The sequence below is a fragment of the Anopheles maculipalpis genome, chromosome 2RL (assembly GCF_943734695.1).
Source record: "Anopheles maculipalpis chromosome 2RL, idAnoMacuDA_375_x, whole genome shotgun sequence".
NCBI lineage: Eukaryota > Metazoa > Arthropoda > Insecta > Diptera > Culicidae > Anopheles > Anopheles maculipalpis.
In genome coordinates, this window is record NC_064871.1 from 41665021 (window position 1) to 41690412 (window position 25392).

The 25392-nt window shown below is 42.2% G+C and overlaps 4 protein-coding genes across 4 annotated transcripts in view; 1 reads left to right on the plus strand and 3 right to left on the minus strand.

The window, feature by feature from the left end:
- Window positions 1-25392, minus strand: part of LOC126557351 (dystrobrevin beta) — a 129874-nt gene that overhangs the window by 40589 nt on the left and 63893 nt on the right. The window lies entirely within an intron of this gene.
- LOC126558252 (dual specificity mitogen-activated protein kinase kinase 4-like) lies at window positions 2216-4269 on the minus strand. Its single transcript, XM_050214230.1, has 5 exons — window positions 4227-4269; window positions 3433-4157; window positions 3226-3366; window positions 2483-2568; window positions 2216-2408 (listed from the first exon to the last, which is right to left on the minus strand). Exons 1-5 carry the CDS (start codon window positions 4258-4260, stop codon window positions 2216-2218), a joined length of 1179 nt encoding a protein of 392 aa, XP_050070187.1. The 5' UTR covers window positions 4261-4269.
- On the plus strand, window positions 5407-7307 carry LOC126557549 (zinc finger protein 629-like). The gene is made up of 3 exons (XM_050213359.1): window positions 5407-6072; window positions 6139-6707; window positions 6779-7307. The coding sequence occupies exons 1-3, from the start codon at window positions 5407-5409 to the stop codon at window positions 7305-7307; spliced, it is 1764 nt and encodes a 587-aa protein (XP_050069316.1).
- LOC126557295 (protein O-mannosyl-transferase TMTC4) lies at window positions 9611-11828 on the minus strand. The gene is made up of 3 exons (XM_050213015.1): window positions 11786-11828; window positions 10113-11726; window positions 9611-10036 (listed from the first exon to the last, which is right to left on the minus strand). Exons 1-3 carry the CDS (start codon window positions 11816-11818, stop codon window positions 9611-9613), a joined length of 2073 nt encoding a protein of 690 aa, XP_050068972.1. The 5' UTR covers window positions 11819-11828.

Here is a 25392-nt window from a genome sequence, read left to right on the forward strand (position 1 = left end):
GGGTAGTTTTAGTTTGTCGGTAGAGTTTGAACTATTTGCTATTGTTCGTTAAATGTATTTCTTGCTTACTGCTTCGATTCCTTCAAATCGAAGAGCAACCGTAGTTTTCGGTCATAGTAGTATTGTATCGGCTTTATATTGGACGTTCCTTTTTCTCTATCTCGCTATCCTTTTACACGTTTTACACCTTATTTATTAGCATAACTAATGACGCTTTCCCTCTCTTCGATATATTCAATCTCAATCTGTTCTTCTCCTTCTTCACAGTTAAAACTTATGACAAAAAATCCCTTATATATGACTCATTTATGCATTTGCATTCCAGCAGGGTTCTTCTCAAGTTTCCTTCACTTATTACTTCGCGCGCCAAAACAACTACGATAAAGCTCTCTTGCATTGTGTTATGTGTTGTGAGTGTTTGTGTGTCTGTGGGTTCTATATCTCATGTGTTTATCTCGCGTGTACTAATCCTAAAATTCCATTCCGTGTAAATAGTGCAGTAGTATCTTATTTTGCCCATTAGTGGGAGTGGTTGGAGAGGAGGGACAGAGCTAGGGGGAACCGTGGAAAAAGCGCACGCTAATTCTGAACCGCGTGAAATGGTAACAACAATCTAGGATCTTCGGAAATCGATCGCTCAAGGAATGGTGAAACATAAATCTGTTCTTATCGCTTCAATCACACAAACACGTACAAACGGACACGCACGCACACACACATAGACAAACAGATACTCATTGATCTCTTGTTATAAGGCAACCATAGTAGAGAAAAGCTTAGACAAATAGTGGCTTAGAAGATGTGCTACGTTGACGCTGCTCGAGGGGTTTGTTTGAACGGACCTAATGAAAAAGGGTAAACTCTTGGGGTTTTTTTCTTTCTCTATGTAGCCAAATCTTGGCAAGATTATCCTCTACATGAAGTAAATTTGATGGATTTTGTGAAAATAATCAAAATGATTCACCAAAGCACAGCTAACAGCTAACGTTACAGCAGTTTTGGGACTATTTTGTTTCCTGTCTCACTTAGATTACTATTTAGGACATTAATGCTACACCCAGGACGAAGTATTACCGAAATTTGAGTCGTTCCGTAATTGTCTGTAAGCCTTTTAAAAATTCAATTCAGCTAAAAAACGTCCTACCTCAAGTGTTTCCTGTGTCTCTCCTCTTACTATTCCATATCGTTCTATTGCTAGCTCCTCTATTATTATTATTATTACTATTATTACTACTACTACTAGCAAACGTGTTTGTGTGTGTGTGTATGTTTTGTTGTGAAATTATTTTAAATTTGTTTAAAGTTTTGTTTGTATGTTTTTTTTTTCAATTTATATATTATGTCGTCTAGTTTCTATTAGTTAGTTATAGCAGTTTTGCCGTGTTAGTTTTTGTTTGTTTCCAGTGTTATTGCTGCTGCTGCTAATCTCTACCAATAATATTAGTTCTAATACACTTTCGCTGCATCACAACATGGCTTTAATAGCAAAAAAAAATTAAAAACCACAACCACAAAAAGTAAAAAAGAGGATCACATTCGATCAATTGTTTCATCATTTCAACAACTAACAACAACCAACTAAGTAGGAAGTGTCTAAACTACATTTGAATGTTTGTTTGTTTTAGCTCTTGCAATCACTCTTCTTAACGCTTATCTCTTTCGGTTTTCACAATCCTGTTTTTACCTTTTTTTCACTGCAATTACAAAATGTGGCATAATTTAAGGTTATATATGTACTACCCTTCCTTCACTACTTACATACTAATGTTGTGTGTGTTTGGGTGTATTTGTGTGTATGTGGATGTGCCAGTAATTGTTCGTGTTAAACTACTAAAGGACCTAACGGCGTCGGGTATCCCCTTTATCCAAGGATACGTGTGTATTGTCCGAGTTTAGTATGTTTTTTTTAAATGTGTTTCAAAACATTTCGATAGTTTACGGTTGTGTATTGAAATATCCTCATCCTGTGTTAAGTTTTGTTGTTGCCACTTTACTACGTCAGAATTAATCACTAATTCGCGGTGCAAAAAATCTGGAGTTCATTATTGTCCGCCCATTTCTTCATATCATATCCGTGGCGCTGTGGATTGCATTTCAACTCTCTGTGTTCCTGTACTCGGCTCTGAATGTAACAAAAGACGTCCAAAACATTACTAGAAGTTTAGCAAAAAACAAAACCTAACAAAAAATGTAAACCCGATTTCCGCTACGCACCCTAATTGAAACTTTCGTTCCAACCTTCCGCGGGAAGGTTGGTGGTAAATTGTGTGATACCATTGTTAGCCATCGATTCCAGCACTTCGCTTACGTATGCTGCTACATCGGTGTCACTTTTTTCCGCATGCTGAATGAATGCATGCTGCAGCAACTTTCCGTACTTGGGACGATCGCGTTCGTCTTTGATTAAGCTAAAAAAAAACAGTTTGCAAAGTGATTTGTTTACGTCTTTCGTAATACGCAAATCGTGCCAGTGCATACTTACCAAGTATTTACAAAATTTACAAAATCGATCGAAAATTCCATCCCATTATAGGTGGTACAGAGTCGTGGTGGATCACCTTCTACGACCTAAGAGAGAGAGAGAGAGAGAGAGAGAGAGAGAGAGAGAGAGAGAGAGAGAGAGAGAGAGAGAAGTCAAGTTTCCGATTCACGGCGTATAACGAATCGAATCCAATCTTTTTCTAATTCAACACAAATAACAAAAGGGAACTGAGGAGTGGCTGCTCACTATAGTGAGAAGTGTAATTTAAAGTCATGGAAGATAGAGAATCCAAATCAGAAAGAGCTTCTATAGAAACAAAATCGAATCTAATCCAAATAGCATCGAATCCCAATGGAATCCGAATCTGATAAAATCCTTCAATTATGATCCAATCTGATTCGAATCTGCCAACATTACACCCGAGTAGTAAGCCACCAATCAGTATAGATGCTGCGTCCAATAACCGCACTAATGACTCGATTTCATCAGATAAAAAATGTACAACGGTCTCGAGACACGGTGGCATTCAACGGTATAGCCATTTTGATTGCCCCTGGTACTAAAATTAATTATATAGTCGGAATATCGGTATTTTGAAGAACAAAGTGATTCCTAGGAGAAACTTAAAACACGTTTAGAGGATGTAAAGGTCTGTAAAAACAATTTCGATCGAGTGGAGACCCTGAATTGTTTCATAACATTTGGAAGTTTTGGTATTCGGTTACTACTTCATTTGTGCCTACCTGCGATAGCTGCTCAAACACAGAGCCCCACTTGGGGTACGGGAATTTTCCAGTCGCCACTTCCATTAACGTTATTCCGAGTGACCACACATCACTGCGCACATCGTACCCTTTGGCCCGCTGAGGATCGATACGTTCTGGCTGTGAAAGGGGAAAAAATCGGACAATTAATCTATCAATCCAAACCCCCTGATTGTCGTGGCTTACCGCCATATACGGTCGGCATCCGGCATCCTTCGTACGGGCAATCGAATCCACCAGCTGGCCAGAAATGCCGAAATCACAAAGCTTTATATCTCCGTTCCGCTTCAGCAGTATATTGCTCGGTTTTACATCCCGGTGGATGATTTTCAGCTCCTCCTTCAGATAGTTCAGGGCGCGCACGGTCGCAAACGTTATCTGTGCCAGTATCGGTTCCGGAATGCGGCTTTGCTGACATTCGCAGATAAACTTGTAGAACTTATCGAGCGATGTGTCCATCAGCTCCATACAAATCCAACAGTCACCTTCCTTGAACAGTGCCCCGTAAAACGTGACGATCGTATTGCAGTCGTTCGATTTCATCACCACCTCGAGATCCATCAGCAGCTGCTTCTGTTCCTTTTCGTCCACCGTCGAGCGGATGCGCTTGACCGCCATTACCGTGCCGGTGTGCGTAAACTTCATCCGGTTGACCGCACCGAACGCTCCCCGCCCTATCTCACCCTCGTCGAGCAGATCGTCGGAGGTGAAGTCGTACGTTTGGTTCGGTGCGATCTGTAGCTTGCCGGCGGCGGCCTGCATTCGTATGCGTTCTCGCGTCGGATCCGGCATCAGCGGTGCCTGTCCACCCTGACATCCTTGAAAGCTGAGCTTCTTCGACGGTTTCCTTCGCTCGCCGTTCAATTCCAGCGGCAGTGGCATGAAGGGACGTGCTGACGATGGAGTTGTCGCTAGTGGAATGAAGATTTATGCGGAAGATTAAGAAATATACTCGGATGAATACAGAATTCGCTCTTTACCTGGTGAGGAGAGTGAGCTCTGATCGTCTGACATTGGTGTGAAGTTGTGCCAGCGCTTGGAGTGTTGAATAGATAATGGTTAACCAGATGCGGCCCTTTTCAACTTTGGAATGATCTAATACAGCGTTACTTATTCACCGGCACTGGAACATTCACTGCCGACACATTCGGCTGTTCTCTAAATGGTGTAGAAAGTGGACGAATTTTCGTATAGGTACACACCAGAGGCAAGTGCTTACTTTGATATGCACAACACCTGATTCCCCTAGGTTTGACCACGGCACGTAACGCGGAAAGGACGGATTGAACGTGGACAGACGGCGGTGTTGAAGTCGACAGACAACCAAGTGCTAGGGTAACAAAATCCAATTCCAATTTTTCTGCATAGAGAGCAGCGGGTGTGGATGGTACAAGGCAAAACACGCACAGTACTCGCGCAAGGGTAACCGACGACGAGGCGCACTAGGAATCACAGTAATTTGCTGGTGAAAGGGTTGGTTTTTCGGGGAGCTAACTAGTATCCTGCAGATACCACCTTTGAATCACTTTGCTCCGTGCGCTGGAAATGCGTTGCCCTTGCTGTACCAGGTTCCCCGTTTTTGCACTCGTTCTTAGTTTGCCAGTGTCCAGCGTAAAGTTTACTTTAAGTTTTTTCTCCTGCTGCACTCTATCCGTTTCGTGGTTCGTTCTTGGCAATTCTATTATGTAGAGTGGCAGGTTTGGCAAATATATGTTATGCCCATACTGACAGTATGCGCTGCGTTGGATTTATGTGTCAAATGTGATGTAGTTTACAAATATTAATGCATCGATTGAGCGGATTTAACTCTGTTTTTCTTCATATTAGTAATAGAACTTAACTTGCGATGAGTTTTATAATAATTTATACAATAAAGCATTTTAAATGTTGTGCGGAATGCAACATGGCGGATTATAATGTACCCCAGCCTGGTGCTATCGCAACTTGGCTTGGTGAAGAACCCTGCTTATGCACGCGGATGACAGCTCAGCTACATTTGACATCGGTGAATAACCAGAACGAAAACAATAACATTCCAAGTAATCTTCCTCAGTGTGTGCGGTTCACGCGCAGTTCTCGGTAACGTAAATCACATTTCTTCTTTCAACTTCCGGCCTGCATAATGTTGGCAACGTTTTAAGTATTTCTCACCAAATAGCTATGACTTCATGTCGAGATATTGTGCTAACCGGCAGTACGGCTTCTAACCAATACTCGAGATGGAACAATATATGCCGGACGTGCTTGCAGACGGGCGAATGTCGTTCCATTTTCGAGCTGGACGAATGTTCTGCGCTTTCGTACGCGGACAAAGTGATGCACTGTGCGGGTGTGGTTATACACGATCACGACAATCTTCCCAACCGTATCTGTACGCAGTGCATACATGATCTGAACGTGGCGTACCGTTTTCGGTTGAATTGTCTAGAAACGAATGCATTGCTGCAAGGAACCACAAATTTGGAACGTTTTGAGGAAACGCCGAAGGTGGAGGTACCATCCTCACCGGATGACGGTCGTGACCAGATTGCGATCCATATGGATTCCGGTGTGATATATACGTACAAACCACCGGTTGGTTTGAATGTAAAGTTGACCCATCCGAGCTTGGACAATGGTTCGGAGAGTGCTGCTTCAAACGGTGCAAGTATGATGATTATGATGGAGGATTCGCACGAAGAAGAAAATATGCTGCTACCCATCGATACGATGATACCGGATGCAAAAGATGATGAAATTGAGTACTATATTTATTTAAAAGATGGTGATGATGATGATGGATCGAAAGCTGTAACGCCGAAAACGAAAGGAAATGCTGCATTAATAGTACGTTCTCGTTCTATTTAAGTAAGAAGTACACACTGTAATAATATAACTTAAAATTTGTTCCAGAAACCTACCACACGCCTGCAAACCACGTCTCCGACCATCGTCAACAGTCAAAACAATTCCACCGAACAGAAACGCGTAAAAACGTTGCAAACCATCCGCAAAACAAATCGACCGAACGAGATGAAACCTACAATCGAAACGGTTACGACACAGCCGGCCACCGACGGTACCGGCGCTATGGAGACGGTGATACGCGTGAAGCGCAATCTTGCCGGCCCAAAACCATCGTTCTATTGCAAAATCTGTGATGTGACGTACAAACACAAGCATGCGCTCGATACGCACATGCGGCGACATCAGGGTGATCGGCCGTACAAATGTGAACACTGCGATAAATCGTTCGTAGTGCCATTTGAATTGCAACGACACGCACGCATTCACACCGGACAAAAACCGTACAAGTGCCGGTACTGCGATCGTGCATATTCGGACTTTGGTAGCAAAACCAAACACGAACGTACACATACGGGTGAAAGACCGTACGTGTGTGATTACTGTGGCAAATCGTTTTCTTACTCACACGTGCTGAACAGTCACCGGTTGACTCATACTGGTGTGAAAAAATTTGGGTAAGATGGTTTGATCGTTGATTGGTGGTGCTGCGAGTTTCTATAAACATTTTTTTGGTTTGCCTTTGCAGCTGTACAATTTGTGGGCGACGGTTTGCCAAGTCACACCACTTAAAGTCACACCGTAACACACACCGAACGCAATCGCTTGTTGCGACCGTAACAGCGACGAATGAGGATGCCGATGCGCTTCACCGAGAAAACAACAACATCAAGCAGGAAACGACGGATGTCATATATACGGCCCTGTTGCAGGATGAGTTGATTGCAACGGGCAATATAATTCCAATGACTGAAAGTACCCCACTGCTGGTAGGACACCACCGACCGGTCGTCAGTGGTGAGCTGGTCGATGCTTATCCAGATAACGGTGCCGTTCTGATACCAACCGACTGGACAATAGTAGAGGATGCGAAGGGTGAACGGCACACGGACCCTTCCGTGGTAATAAGTACAGCGGACGAATTGGAAAATGCATCTATTGTTAACTTCAATGATTACATGATGAAAACATCCGATTTGGACGGATTCTTGACAGAGGAGGAGGACACAGCAGACCTCGGCGTTGCGTTGGTCGACCGGCAAATGATGAGCAGATGATTGGCAGTGATGGCAATGGCAGAGCGCAATCTACGCAAAGGTAAGATCAACGCTGTCAGCCAAACATCTTGATCGTGAACAATCAGCCCGGTAAAGCCAATAGATTCGCGAACATGGTTTGTGGAACCAAATATAATTAATAGCATTGACTGAATGGAGAAGTACAATTATTTCATAGAATCAGAGCCAGAGACCATGGTCGATTAGGGTCGAGAACTTGGATAATGGACTAGTAAAGCCCAGAAAACAAAAACAAATCAACATGAGTTTTAGGAAAAGTCGGACTAATTTTTTTTGTGTATAAAATACGTGATTTTTTTTTATTCATAAAGGAATAAAATACGTGATTATGTTTTTAATTTCACTGTGAGCGTTTCCGTTATTCGATGTATAAGTTATTGCTTTTTTCCGAGTACCGATATGCTATTATCGTGGTCAAACGAACAGATTAAAATGACGTTTAGAAGTAGCATTAGGACCTTTTCTAGCCTTTTCATCTCAATTAAACACTCTACCCTACCGTTTCGTTCAAATTAGAATATCATGTGTTCAGAAGCACATTTCGCTGTTCCCTCAACGCATTTCCTTATAAATTGTAATCAATAACTGTCGAATGCTGTCGTAAAGAAAATTCTCTTCTTCTTGCTCTTTAGTTCAGAAAATAGATTCACGCTTATGTTTGAACTTGATTGCTCCTGGAGCAATCGTAGCGGAAATTGGGACAAGTTTTGACACGTTAAGCGATGTATGCTGTAATTTAAAAAACATTTTTTTAAGCTGAATTTGCTTTCATTGTCTTTTTGCACGTATTTTTCCGTTATTAAACAGACTCAGAAAAAAACATTGCAAAAATAACTGTTAAATGAAAGTTTTACGAATGGTTAAAAATGTGATGATTTGTTGTGTATTAGGGCAAGAGTGTCATCCATACGGGACAAGAAGAGCCATCTAGATAAAATTGATCGATTTTTTTTAAATGGAATATCAGATCAGGTTTTTCATAAGTATATGCTAGGGGTAAATGTGGTTCACCAATTGATCCTCTTTTGGGGTGTTAAAAAAAGTTTCATAACGACAAGAACTTAGCTCCTTTCTGGTCTTCGGGGTTCGTGTCAAAGACGTGGTCCTTTCGATCACGGATCTAACTGCCGATTACATTCTAGCCCCTGGCCACCCTTTTTTTGGGACCTATTCCGCTCATAAATACACACCATCTAGCTTCTCTCTGAATTACTAATGATAAAATACGGATTTGATTCTGGGAGTTAATTCCCATGCGAGCTCGATCGGGATGCTGATTCTAATCCAGAGTTGAGATCTTGTGGTTTTGAACAACAATTTTTAAGTTTTTTACTGCTCAACTATCATTAAAATGCCCCAAATAATGGTTGTCCTATTGCCCAAGAGTTATTTTATTTTAAAATTTGGATTTTTTTGTGAAAAAATATTTTTGCTTTAAGCTGCCTTAATGATTCGCCTTTTTGTCTCAAATTTGTCATGTAATTAAACTTTTTTTTTATATTTTGAAATATTAAAAGAACACTCCATATTGTTGATCAGCACAAAAAAATACTTTGGTATACTATATCGAGTCACAAATATGAGTCACTCTGCATACTCACTTGGTCGTTTAAATGATTTTTTACTGTACAAAAAAAAATCTAGGCGGCCACTTGCCCCAACTTCCGCTAACTATTGGCAAAGATGACACATATTTGTGTTACATTACTAGTTATCAATTAAAATAAGTCTGAATAGTTTTTTATCAGTCAGTCAGTAAGAAATAAGCGATCGATTACCGTGGTTGAGCCTCTATCAGCCCGTGATAGGGTCCGGTATGGGAAGCACCTTCAGCACCTCGAGGTGGTTTTGCTATCTTCCGACAATCGCAACTTCGGATAACGACGTCAGCAACGAAATCCGAAGACGCATTGAGCAGGGGAATTGTGCATACTACGGCTTTCACCGTCCGCTGGAATTGAGCAGACTTCGAGACTGGACGAAATGTGAGATATATCGCACACTCCGGTGGACCTCTAGGGCCACGAGTCTCGGACCATCCGAGTGGAGGATGCAAACGCTCTTCGAGGTGAAGGATAAACTATGAGCGCTTGGTGAGATGTATGGCGAACCGGACATCCTGATGGTGGTGAAGGCCAGCAGGATGCGATGGCTGGGGCACGTACTGAGGATCCCTGAAACGTGTCTCACAAATGCGCTATTTGTTTGTTCAATAAAGCGGAAGGGGATCCTGGAGAATTATTGTTTACCGGCCCATGTCACGTGCTCTATAGTGAGAGCCACTACGATGAATCCATCAGTTTGAGAAGATTCGTTTTGGCACTGCGCAAGTTTGGGTCTATCCGGAGCGCCGCCCTATACTGCTCGATCGCCTGCTCGTTCCGTTGGCCCCACCGATGATACAGCACGCCCAGATTGGCACGGTATACCGCATGATCGGGCCGAGCGGCAATTATCTGCCGATACAGCATTTCGGCCGTTTCATACTCGCCCAGCTTACCGTACGCGTTGGCCCGCGTAAACAGTATCGCTGTATCGTTGGGAAGATAGGTAAGGGCCAGTGCCGATGTGCGAATTATGTCATCCGTACGGCCCCGATTATCGTACAGTGCGAGTATGTTGGCCCACGCTTTACTATGCCGGGGATTTTGCTGTATCGCTTCGCGCCAATACCGAAGAGCCATGGAGGAGTTTTGTTTATCGATGTACTGTGGGAATGGTGAAAGAGAAGGAGTAAAATTTAATATCGCAAACAGGAAACTATCGATTAGTGCGCCCACTTACCAAATTCCCCAAATTGTACAAACAATTTGCATAGTTGGGTTTTAGCTCGAGGGCACGCTGATAGCTAGCCAGTGCGGCTTGATGGTCCTTGCGTGCTGCCTGAACAATTCCCAGATTCATCCAAGCCGAAGGAAATGGTTCGTGTATTTCTATCGCCTTCCTTAGATGACGTTCGGCCGTGTCCAGCTCATGTACTTCGCGGTACAAATTACCCAAATTCATGTGTGCCGCTTCGTAATCGGGATGGAGCTCGATCGCGTGCCGGTAGTAGGTGAACGCTGTGTCACGATCACCTTGATCTGTAGCGAGCCGGGCTATGTTGTAGTACACTTTGGCGTTCCCTGGACAGACACGTATTGCCGAACGGAACAGAAGATCTTCGGAAGTCCATTCGTAGGCACGTGATTGTGTTTTGAGAATGAACATGGTGCACAGGAAGCAGAGCGGAATGTAGAAAACTACCGAGCGCTTGATCAATCGACGATAGCCAACCGCAAGGAGGTAGCAAAACCCAACCGAGGGAAGGTACAGCAGCCGTTCGGCAATTACAAATCCAACCCGTACGAAGCCACAGGCAGGTAGGAAAGGAATGAAGGAAAGTGTTAGGGATATAGCGATTTCTTTGGATTTAGATTCGCAAGATCTTAATGCCAGAGTAGCTACCGTTCCGTAAAAAAGAACGATCAGAACTAGCCGGCCATCGAATATGCTCTCGACCAAAGGAACGGACCCAAGTGCCCAATCAAAGCTTAACCAGTCGGGACATATTAGCAGGTAAGCATTTAACCAGTAAAGATAGCTTTGGGATAGAATCCGGGTGGTGGTGCTGTTGGTCGCTCCTACGGGATTATCCATACGATGGAACTTAGGACTTTCAAAGTTCATAATCCAAAGGCGTAATATTAGTAAAATTAGTGATAGGATTGCTAGTGTAAATACTCGCACCAAACACGCTCGATGTGTTTGGAACACATCAGACAACCGGATATGACGCCAATTGACTCTCTTTAGCAAATCGATTGCACCACAAGCCGCCAGTGCCGTTATGCCCGTTTCCTTAAACAACATTGATGCGACGGTTAGGATAAAAAGAGTCGCAAAAACGATGACCCCATACCGACGACGTTCGCTTAGCAACCAGCGTTGGTATAGCAACAGGATTGTAATATACCCGACTGCTGCCAATAAATCGGCACGACCAACAATCCCAACAACCGCCTCAGTATGTACCGGATGCACGGTAAAGACAAAGGCAGCCCAAAACGCGGTACGAAATGAGCCTGTCTCACGCCACACCGTTTGATACAGCCGCAGCACCAGCAAACACACGATCGTATGCAGCGCAAGATTAACCTTCTTCATGTGTCCCGCATTCAGGCCTAGCAAACGGTTTTCCAGCTGATAGCTTAGTACGGTTAGCGGACGGAAGGATTTGTGGCTCGTCGGATCGGATAGGTTGTTGCCCCAAAAATCGTGCCGAAGCAGATCGTGTAACGGTGTGGCCACATTACGTACGTCCATATTTTTCACGATTGCTGCCGAATCGTCGAACACAAACGTGCCGTACAGTGCACCACCATACGAGAGCAGTGAAGCGGCCACCAGGATGGCATACTGTAAAGCGGAACTAGGATTAGTAGTGAAGTAGAAAAGCAACATAAGACTACCCTTACCTGAACCAAGGCGTGTTGGCGTAACGAAGACATTGTATCCGAGCTTGCCACAGATCAACAAGGATGAGCTAGGATTGTTATTATTCGTTTAGGAGCATTTTTTGTTTGTTTTGGAACCGGGTAAAAGAAATAGGGAATCACAATACTACTAATACTACAGGATTTGGGGATGGAAAGTGTAAACACTTTAGGGGAATAACTTTGCCATCCCGGCGTTTTCTCTAGGCGCTGGTTTATATTCGATCTGTACTTTGTTTTGTCTGCAAAGTCAAAACTTTCGTAGCGATGGTATGTTCATGATGTCTTCACAAACACATTGACATCGGATGTTGACAGTTGTGAGCATTTAAATTTACAGAGTGGCGAGGAAGAAGTGGTACACTTTATTTATGTAATAAAATTCAAAGATTTTCCGTGATAATCGATTTAAACAAAATCTATTAATACTGAAATTGCATTTCACTAAATTTATTTAAAATCTTTCAGCTTTGCACTTGATAACGGGCCGTAGATGCTTTTCGTTGCATGGCCGCACGCACAACTTCAACTTCACTATTTCAACGAATGAACTATAACAGCAACTTCCCTTTGATAGAGATAGATACTCAAACCAAACCAAGTGTGTCACTTCTACGATGCCCTACACATCATGCAGGAAATGATTCTTATTGTTAAAACAGCATTTATAATGCTTTATAATACGGTTTTCACTGAGATCGTAAGAAGAGATCGATCTTTAAACTGCATAAAAACTAATACAAAAATATGCGCAATTTGAACACTATCTGTACATTAAATATTTCAAAACAGTAAGCATTTGACAGTTGATGCGATTATTGCAGATTCAATTACGATGTTTATCAAATGCACGGTTGTTTGTGTTCTATGTTTTTCTTTTGGAATGAAATAATTTTTATTAAAATAATTTTAAAAAAACATCGGACAACTTTATCCTACAGTGAGGAAAATGTATGGAATGCAGTGATAAAATTTTAAATTGTATGTACTTTTGTATTTCAATTGAATTTTTTAATGTAAGCTGTCAACCTAACTAACCGACCCTAGAGAACTATGATTTTCCAAAGAAACAGCTCACAAACACACACACACACACACACTCGCTAAGGGCAGAAATAATGTTGGTTTTGTGCTGGTGTGTGCGTGTCGTAAGGATACGATACCTAGGAAAGGACAAAATTTAGACAGATAGCTGTGCGCGTGTGTATGTGTGTGCAAGTCAGTTTTTCATCGAGAAAGTTGCGTGTGGGTCAGCGATTTCTGCTGTTTCCGCTGATTTTCTAGAATAGTTTGTAATGTTAAGCAATTCCGTTCGGTCGTCGTAGTACGCTGGGCGGGTGCAACTAATTCGCGTTATTACGAAGACGCAATCCGTGGCTGGGGGCCAAATTTAGTGAGCAGACCAGACGAAGACCAGTGAATGTTTTAATGCCGTGGTGTGTGCTCTGGAGCAGTGGGTTGTCCATCCCGGGTTGGTTTTGCTTTTTTCACTCGAAACCACTGCTCGGTGCCATGTTTTCTACACCCTGCCGTACGCAAACGATAAGGTGCGGGTAGAAAATGAAAAAAGTGAAGTGAAGTGTGTTACATAGTTAAGAATCCATTTTTCACCTAATGTGTTTGCAATTGCTGTGATTGCTGCGGTATACATCAATATTGTATTTGCTGTGCGAAATCAAAATCGAATTGTGTCAGAAGTAGTGGCGAAGCAATAAAAAAGGAATCGTTTTCAATTTTCCTGGTTATTGTATCAACTTGCTACGTGCGGTACATCCGGCAGGGAAATGCAGGAGTTACAAGAAGGTGAGCAAATGAGATAGTTCGTGAGTTTTTTTTTTCTTCGGATAATTTAAGAATACGGTAGAAAAAAGACGACCCGGAAAGGGCGGCATCAGTTTGATCCGATATTGCACATTCTATCATAAGAATCGAGAAAATCTGGAATATACATCCAAGTGAACGGTGAGTTTTTTTAGTTAACTGTGTGGATGAAGATAAATGTGATAAAGGTTGACGACCAGAATCACCCGGAAGGAATGCTTTGTGAAAAGTGTATCAGCAGTGAAATGGACCGGAGAGCTGTCAAACACTTTTTTCCAAACCTCTGGAATGTCATCGACTACTCGCTTCGCGTTGGGAGAAAGTGCATTCCGAGAACAAAGACCAGCATTTTCCCGGTTCGCTCTCTTCATGTTGAGCTATCATCATAGTGCGCTTGATAGCAGTACACGGCTCCATATCTCTCCTGTGAACAGCGGAAGTGCACTACACGAAACAATCAAGTTAGCTGCGGATTTGTCTGTACGGTCGTCGCTATGGAACGCTTTGAGCATATAAAGCTTCGAAGCAAGTTCCATTGGTGACCGAATCGGTTGTCGGTAAGTAAATGACATGTTATTAAAATTCCATCCCATTTCATCATTGCTTCATGAAGTACCATGCGCTTCCATTGAATTTTCCATTGTACTGAAAATGGAGGACGACGTTGTACGCGCACCGCATTACTTATACTACGCTACATTCCCGTGAAATCGGCTCATATGTATGGGTGTGTGCGTGTGGGTTACTCGCAATGAAAACATAGCAAATTGCTGTTGCTACTAAAAACGGCTGCCTTTGATTTGCTATTAAAACACGCTCTTCCTGGTATAATATTACATCGTGCAGATATTTTATGTGTTTTCATATACACTCTACCAACAAACTTTACCGATGGAAGTTGCCTTTTGTACTACGACGCATTCGCACTCTATCGTGCATTTATTTCGCGAGGAAAAGGTGTGATTGTGTCGAGATTTAATGATCGCGGAGTAGTGCCGCCTTCGCTGAGACATGCGCTGGCCTAAAATTAGCTTCGTTTCAGAGCAAATATTCGCACAACACAACACACACACACATCCATAGAACGGTTATACCGTTCGCCAGCAAGATCGCCCGGCAATGTGCATCAACTTGCCGGGGTATGTTGTGTTGCTGCTCCTGGCGGTCCGGTTACCTACTACTGAGTGAGTGAGAGTCTGCACCGAAGAATGAGTTGTCTTTTTCGAGGCTATTTATCTGATGTTTCTTTACAATTTTATTATTTCGCCAAGTTTAATGTGAAACAGTATTAGGGTGAAGGAAAGGTGTCAGGGAAAAATGTTTTTCCTCGGCACCAAATGCGTATGGTGGTCAAATGGAATGGATGGGGATGCTGGAGAGATGAAAAAAAAAAATAGACACAGACAGCAAAGGACGACAGTCGACAGTGTACTGTGGGTGGTGTTTTATTTGTTGCCATTGGACAAGAGTTCTGGTCGTCAGTGCGAAAATTGGAACTCTTGGAGGAATGATGAAATCAGTTATTTTTTCTTTCTCATCTAATCAGAAGAAGAAATTTTATTAATATACTAAAAATAGTCTTTCTGGTGGTATTAATTTTCGTATACTTTTTTCGTGATTAGTCTTGAGTGTCATACCAATCGTCTTCAAACTGGTAAGAGAACAAGGCTTGGTAATGTAACTTCTTCTTCATCTTCTCGGCCTGCGCAGGTTTATGCACGTCCTGTCGACATGGCCATGTCTCCAATCAGTTTCCAGGAAACTCGGTCTAGGGCTGCAGTCCTCCATCCACGGCTGCATCCGATCTCCGACAAGTTAGACTCCACTTGATCCAGCCAACGAGCGCGCTGTGCCCCTCTACGACTCGTATCCAACAGGGTTTTACTACCGACAGGATATCACCGCCGCCAAACAGCTCAGCTAGCATGTGGTTCATTCTCCCCTGCCCTGCACGCCCTGCTCGACACACACCGCCAAAGATAGTCCTTAGCACCAGCCGTTCGAAAATAGCGAGTGCATTGGCGTCCTCCGTCAGCATAGTCCAAGACTCGTACCCGTAGAGGACTACCGGACGTATCAAGGTGCGGTAAATCGTACATCGGTGACAGATTTCAAATCCCATGTGGACCGTTCCCCAGTAGTGTGAGGTCCGACTATCCAACTACATGGTATCAACAAGTCTAATAATCCATTTGTTGGCTGGCGTGATCTAGTAGGTCGTTAAGCCAATAAGGGATCTAAAGATAGACTATAAAGACTTTATTAAAGATTATCCTTGATTCTAGCAATCCAATCGATCTAGAGATTCAAGTATTTTGTGTACAGAGAATGTTAGATTGATGCAGCTATGCGCAAAATAGTCCAACGACGCTACTTTCAATGAAATGTTCGTAATATCTAGTTCTATGCCTCAACAACAAAGTTGGAGCTACTTTCCGAAAACTGGCTCTTTTGAAGAGTGGTAATCGGAACAGTTGGTCACCAAAGTGTCTTATAAGTTTGTAAAATGCATCAGAAGCTCATAAGAAATTAGACTCAATTTGAGTCTAGGAGGCGATAGAGCTTCTGTCCCTATTTTGAAGTAGATTTTGCACAAAATTCCTAGTCTTTGTCATCAATTACTAATCAATGTATTCAAAATGAGCTAATGTTGACGGTGTGCGTATCGTTGATAGGACTTCAAATAAGCATCAAACAAGAAAGTAATATGCAGGTTCGTAGGGTCGGAAATTTTTTTCCAATCAATCTATCATCAAGACCGCTAATAATCTTACCTGAGCTAAGCTAAGCTAAGCTAGGTTACCTGAGCTAATCTGTAATAATTGGCAAGAATTTTGTAAAATGCTTCTGAAGAAGAAATCTATGAACATTAAATCAAATAATACTTAATGTTTAATAATTTATTTTTTCAAAGTGGTAAAACTGTGATGAATTTTTCAAAGCGTTTGGGTTTGTATAAAAAAATATAATAATTTGAAATCGATCTTTAGTGACGGTGAATGAATTTCGTATCATAAAGATAGGTCTTGCTTCTTCCTCGGTTGAAATCGTTAAGCTGAAAAAATCAAATGTATCCTGCTACAATAAAAGCCATTTTTTCTCTACACTACTAATACTCCACTCAACAAAGCGTCCGAAGGAAGCTATAGAGGCGAAAAAGCTTCTCGTTCCATGAACAAGCGACAGACGGCTTTTCTCGACATCCTTTTATGCGCTATCAAAGTGGGTGTAATACCACATAAAGTGCTCTCTTCCTCGTTCCTCAAGATATTGGTGCCGTTGCAGAAAAAAAGCACTTTCTTGCTGGTCACTTTTTACCCCCGTCACTACTACCCTACATGTGTCATAGATTCACTGGATGACCTTAAGGACGTTCCGTTTGGTGGGCTCGCCATTTGCAAGCTGAGCTGTGTCAGTAGTGTAAGTAGTGTAGCTTCACACCAGAACCTCATTTCCGATGGATGTTTCGGTGCCCGGTATTGAAGGAAAGGCGGAAAAAAGCTACCCTTTCCCTAAACGATACTGCCGGTCTCCCACCTCCGTACACAGCTCACAGGAACATTAAGCTCCGGAAAAAGGTGGAATCCCTTCGTTCAGGTTTGACCTGATTTTTCCGGCCCCTTTTCTCGCGTAATTCTTGCCCGCTTAATCCGGTGCCAGAAGTAAGTGAGGTGTAAAAGGATGGGATTTCCCATCCAGCACGGTTTGCTGTATTAATTTCAATAAAAGCTCGTTCATCAACACGATATTTCCTCCAACCGACTGGACTCTGGTCAGCCCGACCAGAGGCGCATGGGTGGGGGGCGTATACATTTTTTGCCATCTTAGTTCGTTTGATCGACTGTGAGCCGGTCGGGTGACATTCGTAGAGGAAGGACGCTATTCAATGGCCTAAAACTGGTTTCAGTTTTAGGGAAAGGTTGATAACAATCTAATTAGTGTCAGAACAATCTGGCCGTGCCTTTACAGGAAAGCCCCCCTTTTTGGCGTGCCTTCTGCCCAGCACCGTGTCCTATTTATCGATGCCAGGTGATGAAAAGTGAACCAAATTAAGAAAATGGTGCCACACGAGTGCACGGAGGACGCTTTTTCGTTCGTTTTATGCACTGTGTTATAATGGCGCACCCTTTTCTTAACGGCCTATCATAAATCACGGATGTCGTTAGTCAAATTCCAATCCGATCGGTTGATCGGTGTGCGGCCGGACACGACGCTGCACGTTCGGATATTTGCATTCTAGCCACGGGTTTAAACTGTTCAGCCATGTTTATCGAAATTAGTTTTCCTTTCGGCAGGTTATTATTGGAAAATCATAAAAACCGTAATAGGAAATTCTTTGCCCCATTCGCCACACTTGCTCTGGAACAATGGTTACGAAATGACTGTTGAATATGAAATGCTTAATATTGAACCATTTTCCATACTTCCATCAAGAAAGCGGCAGAGAGAGTGGTCGCCTTAAACGACCGCTCACGGATCCCTTGAGATTGTTAGTATGTTTAACTCGCTTGAAGAAAGGTGCGGCACGTGATTAGGTTGAAATTTAATTACGAAAATCTAAATTTATCTACGCCATCGATGCTGCTGACGATGACTTCGATTGCTTCGGCATTTTTGTTACAGCCCAAAACGGGCACAGGTTTGCTTGTGTGCGTCCACTGGCTGTGTTTGTAGTCATCGTTTATCGCCGCGTAGTTTTTGCCAGCATTGTGCTGAGCTGTTGGATCGATCGAGAAAATGTGTTGCTAACTTTTTGCGCCACTTTCGATTTCGAATTTTTCGGGCACGGGTTTGTTGTGTGTTTGTGTGTGTGTGTTTTCCCTCTTGCCGAACCAACCGACACTACGCAAAATTCATTCGCCGGTAATTGCATCCGTGAGACTAATTGTGAATGTGGGACGATCGCGGTTTCGTCTGTTACTGGTTCGGACCTTAATGCTCAAGAGTGTTTTTGGTTCTCTTCCAGCTGGAAATGTTGCATGTTTCAAAAGATTGCAGAAATAGGTTGTTTCTTAGGAAATGGTTGACAACTCTTACACGAGAACTCGAGGCTCGAATGCTTTGAAGTATTACATGTTAGTAAAGCCTCTATCAGGTGGCTTTTTTTTTTTGCTGAGGATGTGCCGTTTATTCTGGATGAACCTCAAGCGTGGTACGAAGCATGAAGTTACGAAGTTTACCATCTGTTTAATGCATATGCTTGGTAAAGTGGAAAACTCACTCACTCAAATGCTCTCTTCAATGGCACGACTGGCAGTAGACGAGGAATTTTGCTAGAGGGTGTGTCCCTCTTGTAACTAGTTAATTAGTATTAATTAGTGCCATTTTTATATGAAGAACTTCGCGAACCAGCGACACTTGACATAGCATTTGAATATGTTGTTTCAGGAATGAGTTGATGTGCATGCAAAACACGCAAATGGTAACTATGTTGAAGCATAAAAATTTTTGTAGGACAGTGTTGCATGTTTAATGCGATATTTTTACCGCTGTTCTTGAATAAAGTATGCAATTAGGTCAATTTTGAACTACATATTTTTTTTAAAACTTCAATGCAATTGACGTTGTAGAGACTACATTATGTAGAAGTTTGGTTTCCTTTTAATTGCGCAATTTTCATTACAGGGCCTTATGTTCTGTATCAGCCAAAAACGTCGGGAAAAGGTTTGAGATCGTTTTTCGCAAGTTGGCCATTTTTTTTCCTTTAAATCAACCAGCTGATGGATGGAAAACACGTGTCGATCCCCATGGAGAATTTAAATTTCCATCCGAGCACCACCAGTATACCATATGTGCCTGGCTACCTGGCTTTGAAATACAAACACGCACATCAGTATACGCCTTGCGGTGTAACCATATAACCTGTGCTCCCAGCACGAGAACCGCGGGAGCTCAAAGTAATTATTTATTTTGCTCAGATTTTATTGCCTCGACTATTACGTCGTATGTTGGTCGGATAAGTTTCAACCGAGTAATTAAATTTTAACATAAATAATATTTATGATAATAATTTGATGCATCCCTGTTTTGACCAGAAATCGATTGCAAAAATAACTGGACTGCCTAGTTTTGCATACAATCTTTAGCAAAATGTTAAGCATAGAGCATAGAAATCTCGTCCGGATTACAGAACTGAGCGATCGTGCGTTGCTGCTTGTTCACTTTTTTTTTAACTTCTCTGTGTGCGTGATAGATTCTCTGTTCCAGTTTCATTCAGTCCTGCTTACTCGTTCACCACTTGCCATGATTTACTTTCCATTTCATTAACTCAGTGGCCGTCAAACGGATCATACGAACGATTTGAATCAATCATGAACACGATTACATCTTCATAAGGTTACGGCAAGATAGATTCTCTGTAAAAACTAACCCATTATGTAAATTGTTTGCATCGCAAGTGTGAGGCGTAAGTGTATGATCGGTTCCCTATTCTACAAATTGCAGATCTGTTCGTGCTATGAGATTTCACCATGAACAAAGAAGTTCAAAAGAGTGATCATTGTCACGATTTGAATAAGATTTACAGAATGAAAATGAGCAAAAGTGACATTCAGGGATTTGCTTCTTCAGCTAGCCTGCAGTACAGTAGGACACTTTTAATACAGAAGAAACTCACGAGAAAATTTTCAACTCTTGACATCGATGCGAAACTGTATATCATCTTTTTTCTCCATTGCTCCTTTTGTAGGTAGATTGCCAGGTTATCAAAAAGCGTTTTTATAGCGTGAAAATGTTACAAAATTCATGAGAGCCTGAAATTTTGATTTAGAAATCTCCCGTGGCCCGCGGCCTTACATAAGTGTTCCAAATGATGCATTACAAAATATCAGTTTTATGCCCAGAACGTTGTCATTTGATGAGGAGACTCGTAACTGAACTCAAGAGTTTTTTTTTTTCTAAATTTCTACTCTTCATTTGTTGGTCAAGGAACAACGTATAGGCCTCGGGCCACGAGAGATTTCAAAATCAAAATGTCAGGTTCTTAAGAGTGTTTGTCGAATTTTCTCGCTTTGAAATCCCTTCTTGAGATTCAGGCGCATACACAAGCTACCAAAACAGGGCAATGGAGAATGGAGCTGAAATCGCAAAATTGAGATTTTTCGGCAGTTCATCATCGATTTCAACAGTTTGAAATTTCTCGTGTCCCGAGGCCTTATCGTTAAAATACGAAAAGTAATAAAAATGTTTATTACCTTTATTTGTATGAATGTTTTCTTAACGAATTGTCATGTCCAATTATCAGTAGCAAAAGCCAACCGACGCCATCAGCCTAATACTTGCTAAGAGTTGCCTACCACTGGTAAATAGCATATATGCTGTTGCACCTTCGATCGCGAGCTGTGCGAATGAAGCTGCTCATTTCTGAGTCGACTGCTCTGGAGTTCGGACGGGCGCTGATCGCCGCTCGCGTATACGTGCGTAATACGTGGATTATCGTTGTGCATCTGTGGTTTGGTCCAGTGTGGGAGTGTGTAGCACTCGGCAGTGTGTGTAAGCATCGCATTTTTATATTACTGCCATTTATCTGTTCGGTAATCTTCCCGCTTGTGGGCGGTTTTTGTGTCCACTGGGGGTGAGAGTGTGGGCCTCCACACACAAAAAAAAAAACAGTTTGTGGGGGACATTCGTTCATTCGTCTGTCCACTCACAATTGAACCTGTAATGTCGCTTTGCGTAGCACACAGAGGGAGAGGGTGCGTAGGTTTACGTGTGTGCGATCCCGTCGTGTTTATATTGAGCTTGGGAGGGTTGGTCGAAACATGTCGCTTCGAGTGTGCGAGAAAAGCGAGAGGGAGATGAGACACGGTCTGTGAGTAGTGCGTGGTAGGATGCCCAGTGAGAAGCCGTGGTGAGGAGTGAGCATAAAAGCGAGAAAGTTGATCGTGTGAGCGGGTTCGATCGCAGCATCGTCAGAGTGGTAGGGCGCGCGAGCGCGCCTAGTTTTCTGTTTCTTTATTCAAAGCGAAAGGTGGAAATATTTCTTTTCGTAGTTTTTTTTTTGTTTAATATTGCTCGAGCATAAATTTATGTTGCAGAATCAAAACAAAAACAAACAAGTGTATGTGTGTGTGTGTGTGGTAGCGTGTAGTGGAAGGAGGGTTGTAAAATGATGTTTTAATTTCCATAATTGTGGGTTTGTGTAGTGGTGAGAGAATACGGCGCGAAAGCAAAACAGTGTGGTTGATGTGTGCTGTGTAAAGTTGATTAGTTCGACTGGAAAGCTTGGTACTCCGTGTATGTTGTGTCTCTGTTGGGTGGGTTAGATAAAAAAGTGATCGAAATGTTACTTTTTTCCCGGACGTGTGCAACATTAGAAGCCTGAGCCCCCTCCCCCGGTGTACTAGAACGGAAAACAAACTAAAATTTGACTCCCAATTTAAGCGTACTTCCTTTGCCCATCGTTGCCCGGGATGTGGTCTAACGGGAACGGACCCGATCGGCGGGAAAAAGAAACGATCGATTCGAGTCATACTTTTTTTTCCCTTCCTTCTTTTATTCCTGCTGCGTGTCGTGGGCTTATGCTGTGTTTCCCCCGCGTGTAAACGCCGAAACGGCGCAGGATTTCCTGTTTCACCCATTCTAACGACAATCAGCCCAGTTTCCAGTCCGCTGCGCGCACACTGTTGTTTGTTTTGCTCGCCGCGTTCGTCTGGTTTTCATTTCGTTTTGAATTCGTTCCGCGTTGTGTGTTTCTGAACTGAAAAATGCTGAGGTTTCTCTTTGGCCGTTTTGTATCCGTGCATCGCGCCTCTTTGAAGTGAATACCAGTTTGGTATTTTGCCTTCGCACCAACACCGCTGCAACGTAACGTTTCGCCGTCCACTAGCACGCACGCACGTGGATGCTGCGGGGAAGAAGAGACCCTTTTGCCTGGCAAAGGGGGACCCTGCCGGACACGATCCTCGATTGCCAATGGGTAGGTGTGTGGTTTTTTTTTTTCATCTCTGCTATTACCAATTTACATAACTTGTTCACTTTGTTCTACGTGGAATTGCGTTTTCGGTCGCGACATATCTTCAATTGCAGAACTCTGTCAATCGAAAGATCAGTTTTTCTGCTTCTAATGACTCCAAAGATCGTCGAAGATTGAAATTGCTTTTTAAAACGATTCAAGTTCCATCGTATTATGCTGGCCTTGCGGTTGCAGTCGGCAAAAGAATGAGAAAGTGTTGGTGGGTTTCCGTTGGTTTGGGTTGAAAATCTCAGGCAACATGGAGCACGAAAGACCCCCACGGATGGGTTTCATTTCATTTCTATTTTGCGCGATCGGTAGCCGCCGCAGAGCCATTAGACACCAAGGGCATGTGGAGAGGTTTGGGAGGAAATGATTAGGAAGAAGGAAAAAAAAGAAAGATCAACATAGGAGCAACAGCACCAGCGACTTCACATAAACAAACCAAGAAGAAAGGTTAAACGAGTTAGCGAGGGAACGGTGGAACAGTAGGAAAAGTGAGAGATCTGAAGAGAGTGAGAGATAACTAAGAAAATAATGGTAAACTGGGAAAATCATCCCGCACGAGGCGCGAACTTACACACGAGACGAGCTGCTGTGGGGTTGAAGGTTGTTCGTTGGCAAGCAGATAGTTTGGAAATGGTTCATCGCACTGGTGTTTAACGTTGCCAAAGAGTGTGTTTACAGGAGGATTTACCCTTTTTTTCTGTCCCTTACATTGATGCAATGGTATATGTTCGTTCGATGGGGTTGTGTTTTTGTTTTTACTGTTGCGACGGAAGAAATTAACCACCGCTTCATCACCGGAAGCTCTGTGGTCTGTGGTGCTTTTTATTTAATGTTCTCTCTTTATTGCCTGTATGATGTGTCGCTTTTGTTTCGAAAATCGAACAAATTCCGAAAAGTTGTACACACGATGATAGGGATAGAGAATTCTCTTACATCAATAAAATTTACGATAAAAACAAGACTTGATTACAAAGAGAAAAAAATGCATAAATTTCAAAATACTTGAGACTTTTAAAAATGAATTAACCATTTTCGGTTTATTTTGTGTGTATCGTACGAAGCATCTCGACTAGTTTTAATTGCTATCGTAAGAGAATACGAACAAAACAGTTCAATCTGTGCAGTGGCGTGCTTCGTTTTTTGGGAAAATTGCGTCCACCAACGTCATCAAACCGAACCCATTTGAGTGACACCGGTTGTACCGGAAACTGATTGCTAGTCCGTCCTGCCGTGGTCAGATAGTCTGACCGGTACGCTTTACAAATCTCCACCACCCCACTTACACCAACCTCTTCCTACCCTTGCGCTTCGTTTATTCATTTTCCGCCAAGAGCGCCAAGGTGTACGAGGCACGGGGTGGTGGCTCTCCAAACACATGGACGACGTGTACAGTGGGCAAATTTAATTTGTTGATTGCGTGCGTGTGTTTTGATGCGTTGTTTAGTTCGTGTGTTAGAAACGAAAACAATAGGTTGTGGGTTTTTTTTTAATGCTTTATTCTAGTGAAACCAGGAACTATTCCTTTGTTATTTGTGTCTATCTTTTAGGTATTTTGTTTTGGATTTTTTTATGCTCAAATGATTCTGTTTTTCAATTAACGTATGTTTTAATGGTTGGCTACCAATGATTGGAGCTGGCTGTCTGGTAAAAGATTGGTGAAAGATTTATATTTCTTACTTTGGGGGATTCTTAGATTAACGACGCGCCCACCGCCAAAAAGATAATTTTTTTACAAGAATCATCAGTCCATATTGAACGTTTGTCACCTGAATGGCTTCGTCTCAGCCATGAACATTCAATTTTGCATAAAAACGTCCATCGTCTTGTGCAGGATTTTCTTAACTGTTTAGACGTAAGCTCCTACCCTTGAGTTCAAGATTCAAGACCAGTCAGAATGGATCGATTTTATTCATCAATTTCTGCTGTATTTTACGATGATAAAAAGGTGGCCGAAATATGGTCAACTTTAGACATTTTCATTTCTTTCTAGCTTTAGACATTTTCTAGACATTTTCTTTCTAGACATAAGAAGATGTTGATAAGTTCAAACTGTCAACACCCATCAGCTTAACTTGCCTTCCCTTTTCTTCTGATCGTAATTATTTTTCAGCTACATCTCTAAATAAAGTACGGAAGAGCACAAATCTTGAATTACATTTCGTGGACTATTTTGAACCATAGCTCTATCTGCACATAAAATACATTATACAAAAGAAATTGGACAACTAAATGCAAGAAAATAAATGTTACCCATTTTAAGAGAACGTTTATGTTAAAAACACATTAAAAAATAAATAAATATAACTATTGGCAAGCCACAATACATGCCCCGTGTACGTGTAATATTGCCACCAAATATTGGGGCTTCGGTTTTCCTTTTCAGCGCTTCCCAGCTTAACGCTGCACATGTGCGTACAAACTTCTCTGGCACGTTGTACGTTGGCATTTAGTGAATGATGGTTTTGATGTTTTTTTTTTGTTGTCGTTTTGTTTTAGCTTGCTCATATATTGAACCTTATGCCCGTCGAAATCGACTGACGTATTGGCTAACAACGTGCAACAACAGAGAAATACGTAACACACATGTGTGTCCCCTCGTCGAAAAATGAAGCAAATTTTCAACAATATGAAACTCTGGACGAAGCCGAAGCAAGGACAATCGTATTTGTTTCTGTACAATATCGATTTGTTTCATAATTTCATTGGAACTCATATTTTTAAAAGAATCAGTGCTCAGTGTGCTGCTGCTATCTAGAATTATCAGTTAGGTTGTCTGTTGTTTGCATTATTCAAATTCCTGTCGGTT

Bases quoted from the DNA above. Each gene is read 5' to 3' on its own strand.
- LOC126557295 (XM_050213015.1), bottom strand. From the start codon at position 11,818: ATGTCTTCGTTACGCCAACACGCCTTGGTTCAG. The intron at 11,727-11,785 runs GTAAGGGTAGTC...TCCGCTTTACAG, and splicing joins GCCAACACGCCTTGGTTCAG to TATGCCATCCTGGTGGCCGC. The intron at 10,037-10,112 runs GTAAGTGGGCGC...CCATTCCCACAG, and splicing joins TGTACAATTTGGGGAATTTG to TACATCGATAAACAAAACTC.
- LOC126558252 (XM_050214230.1), bottom strand. From the start codon at position 4,260: ATGTCAGACGATCAGAGCTCACTCTCCTCACCAG. The intron at 4,158-4,226 runs GTAAAGAGCGAA...TCATTCCACTAG, and splicing joins GAGCTCACTCTCCTCACCAG to CGACAACTCCATCGTCAGCA. The intron at 2,409-2,482 runs GTAAGTATGCAC...GTTTTTTTTTAG, and splicing joins GTAAATTTTGTAAATACTTG to CTTAATCAAAGACGAACGCG.
- LOC126557549 (XM_050213359.1), top strand. From the start codon at position 5,407: ATGACTTCATGTCGAGATATTGTGCTAACCGGCAGTACGGCTTCTAAC. The intron at 6,073-6,138 runs GTACGTTCTCGT...AATTTGTTCCAG, and splicing joins AAGGAAATGCTGCATTAATA to AAACCTACCACACGCCTGCA. The intron at 6,708-6,778 runs GTAAGATGGTTT...TTGCCTTTGCAG, and splicing joins ACTGGTGTGAAAAAATTTGG to CTGTACAATTTGTGGGCGAC.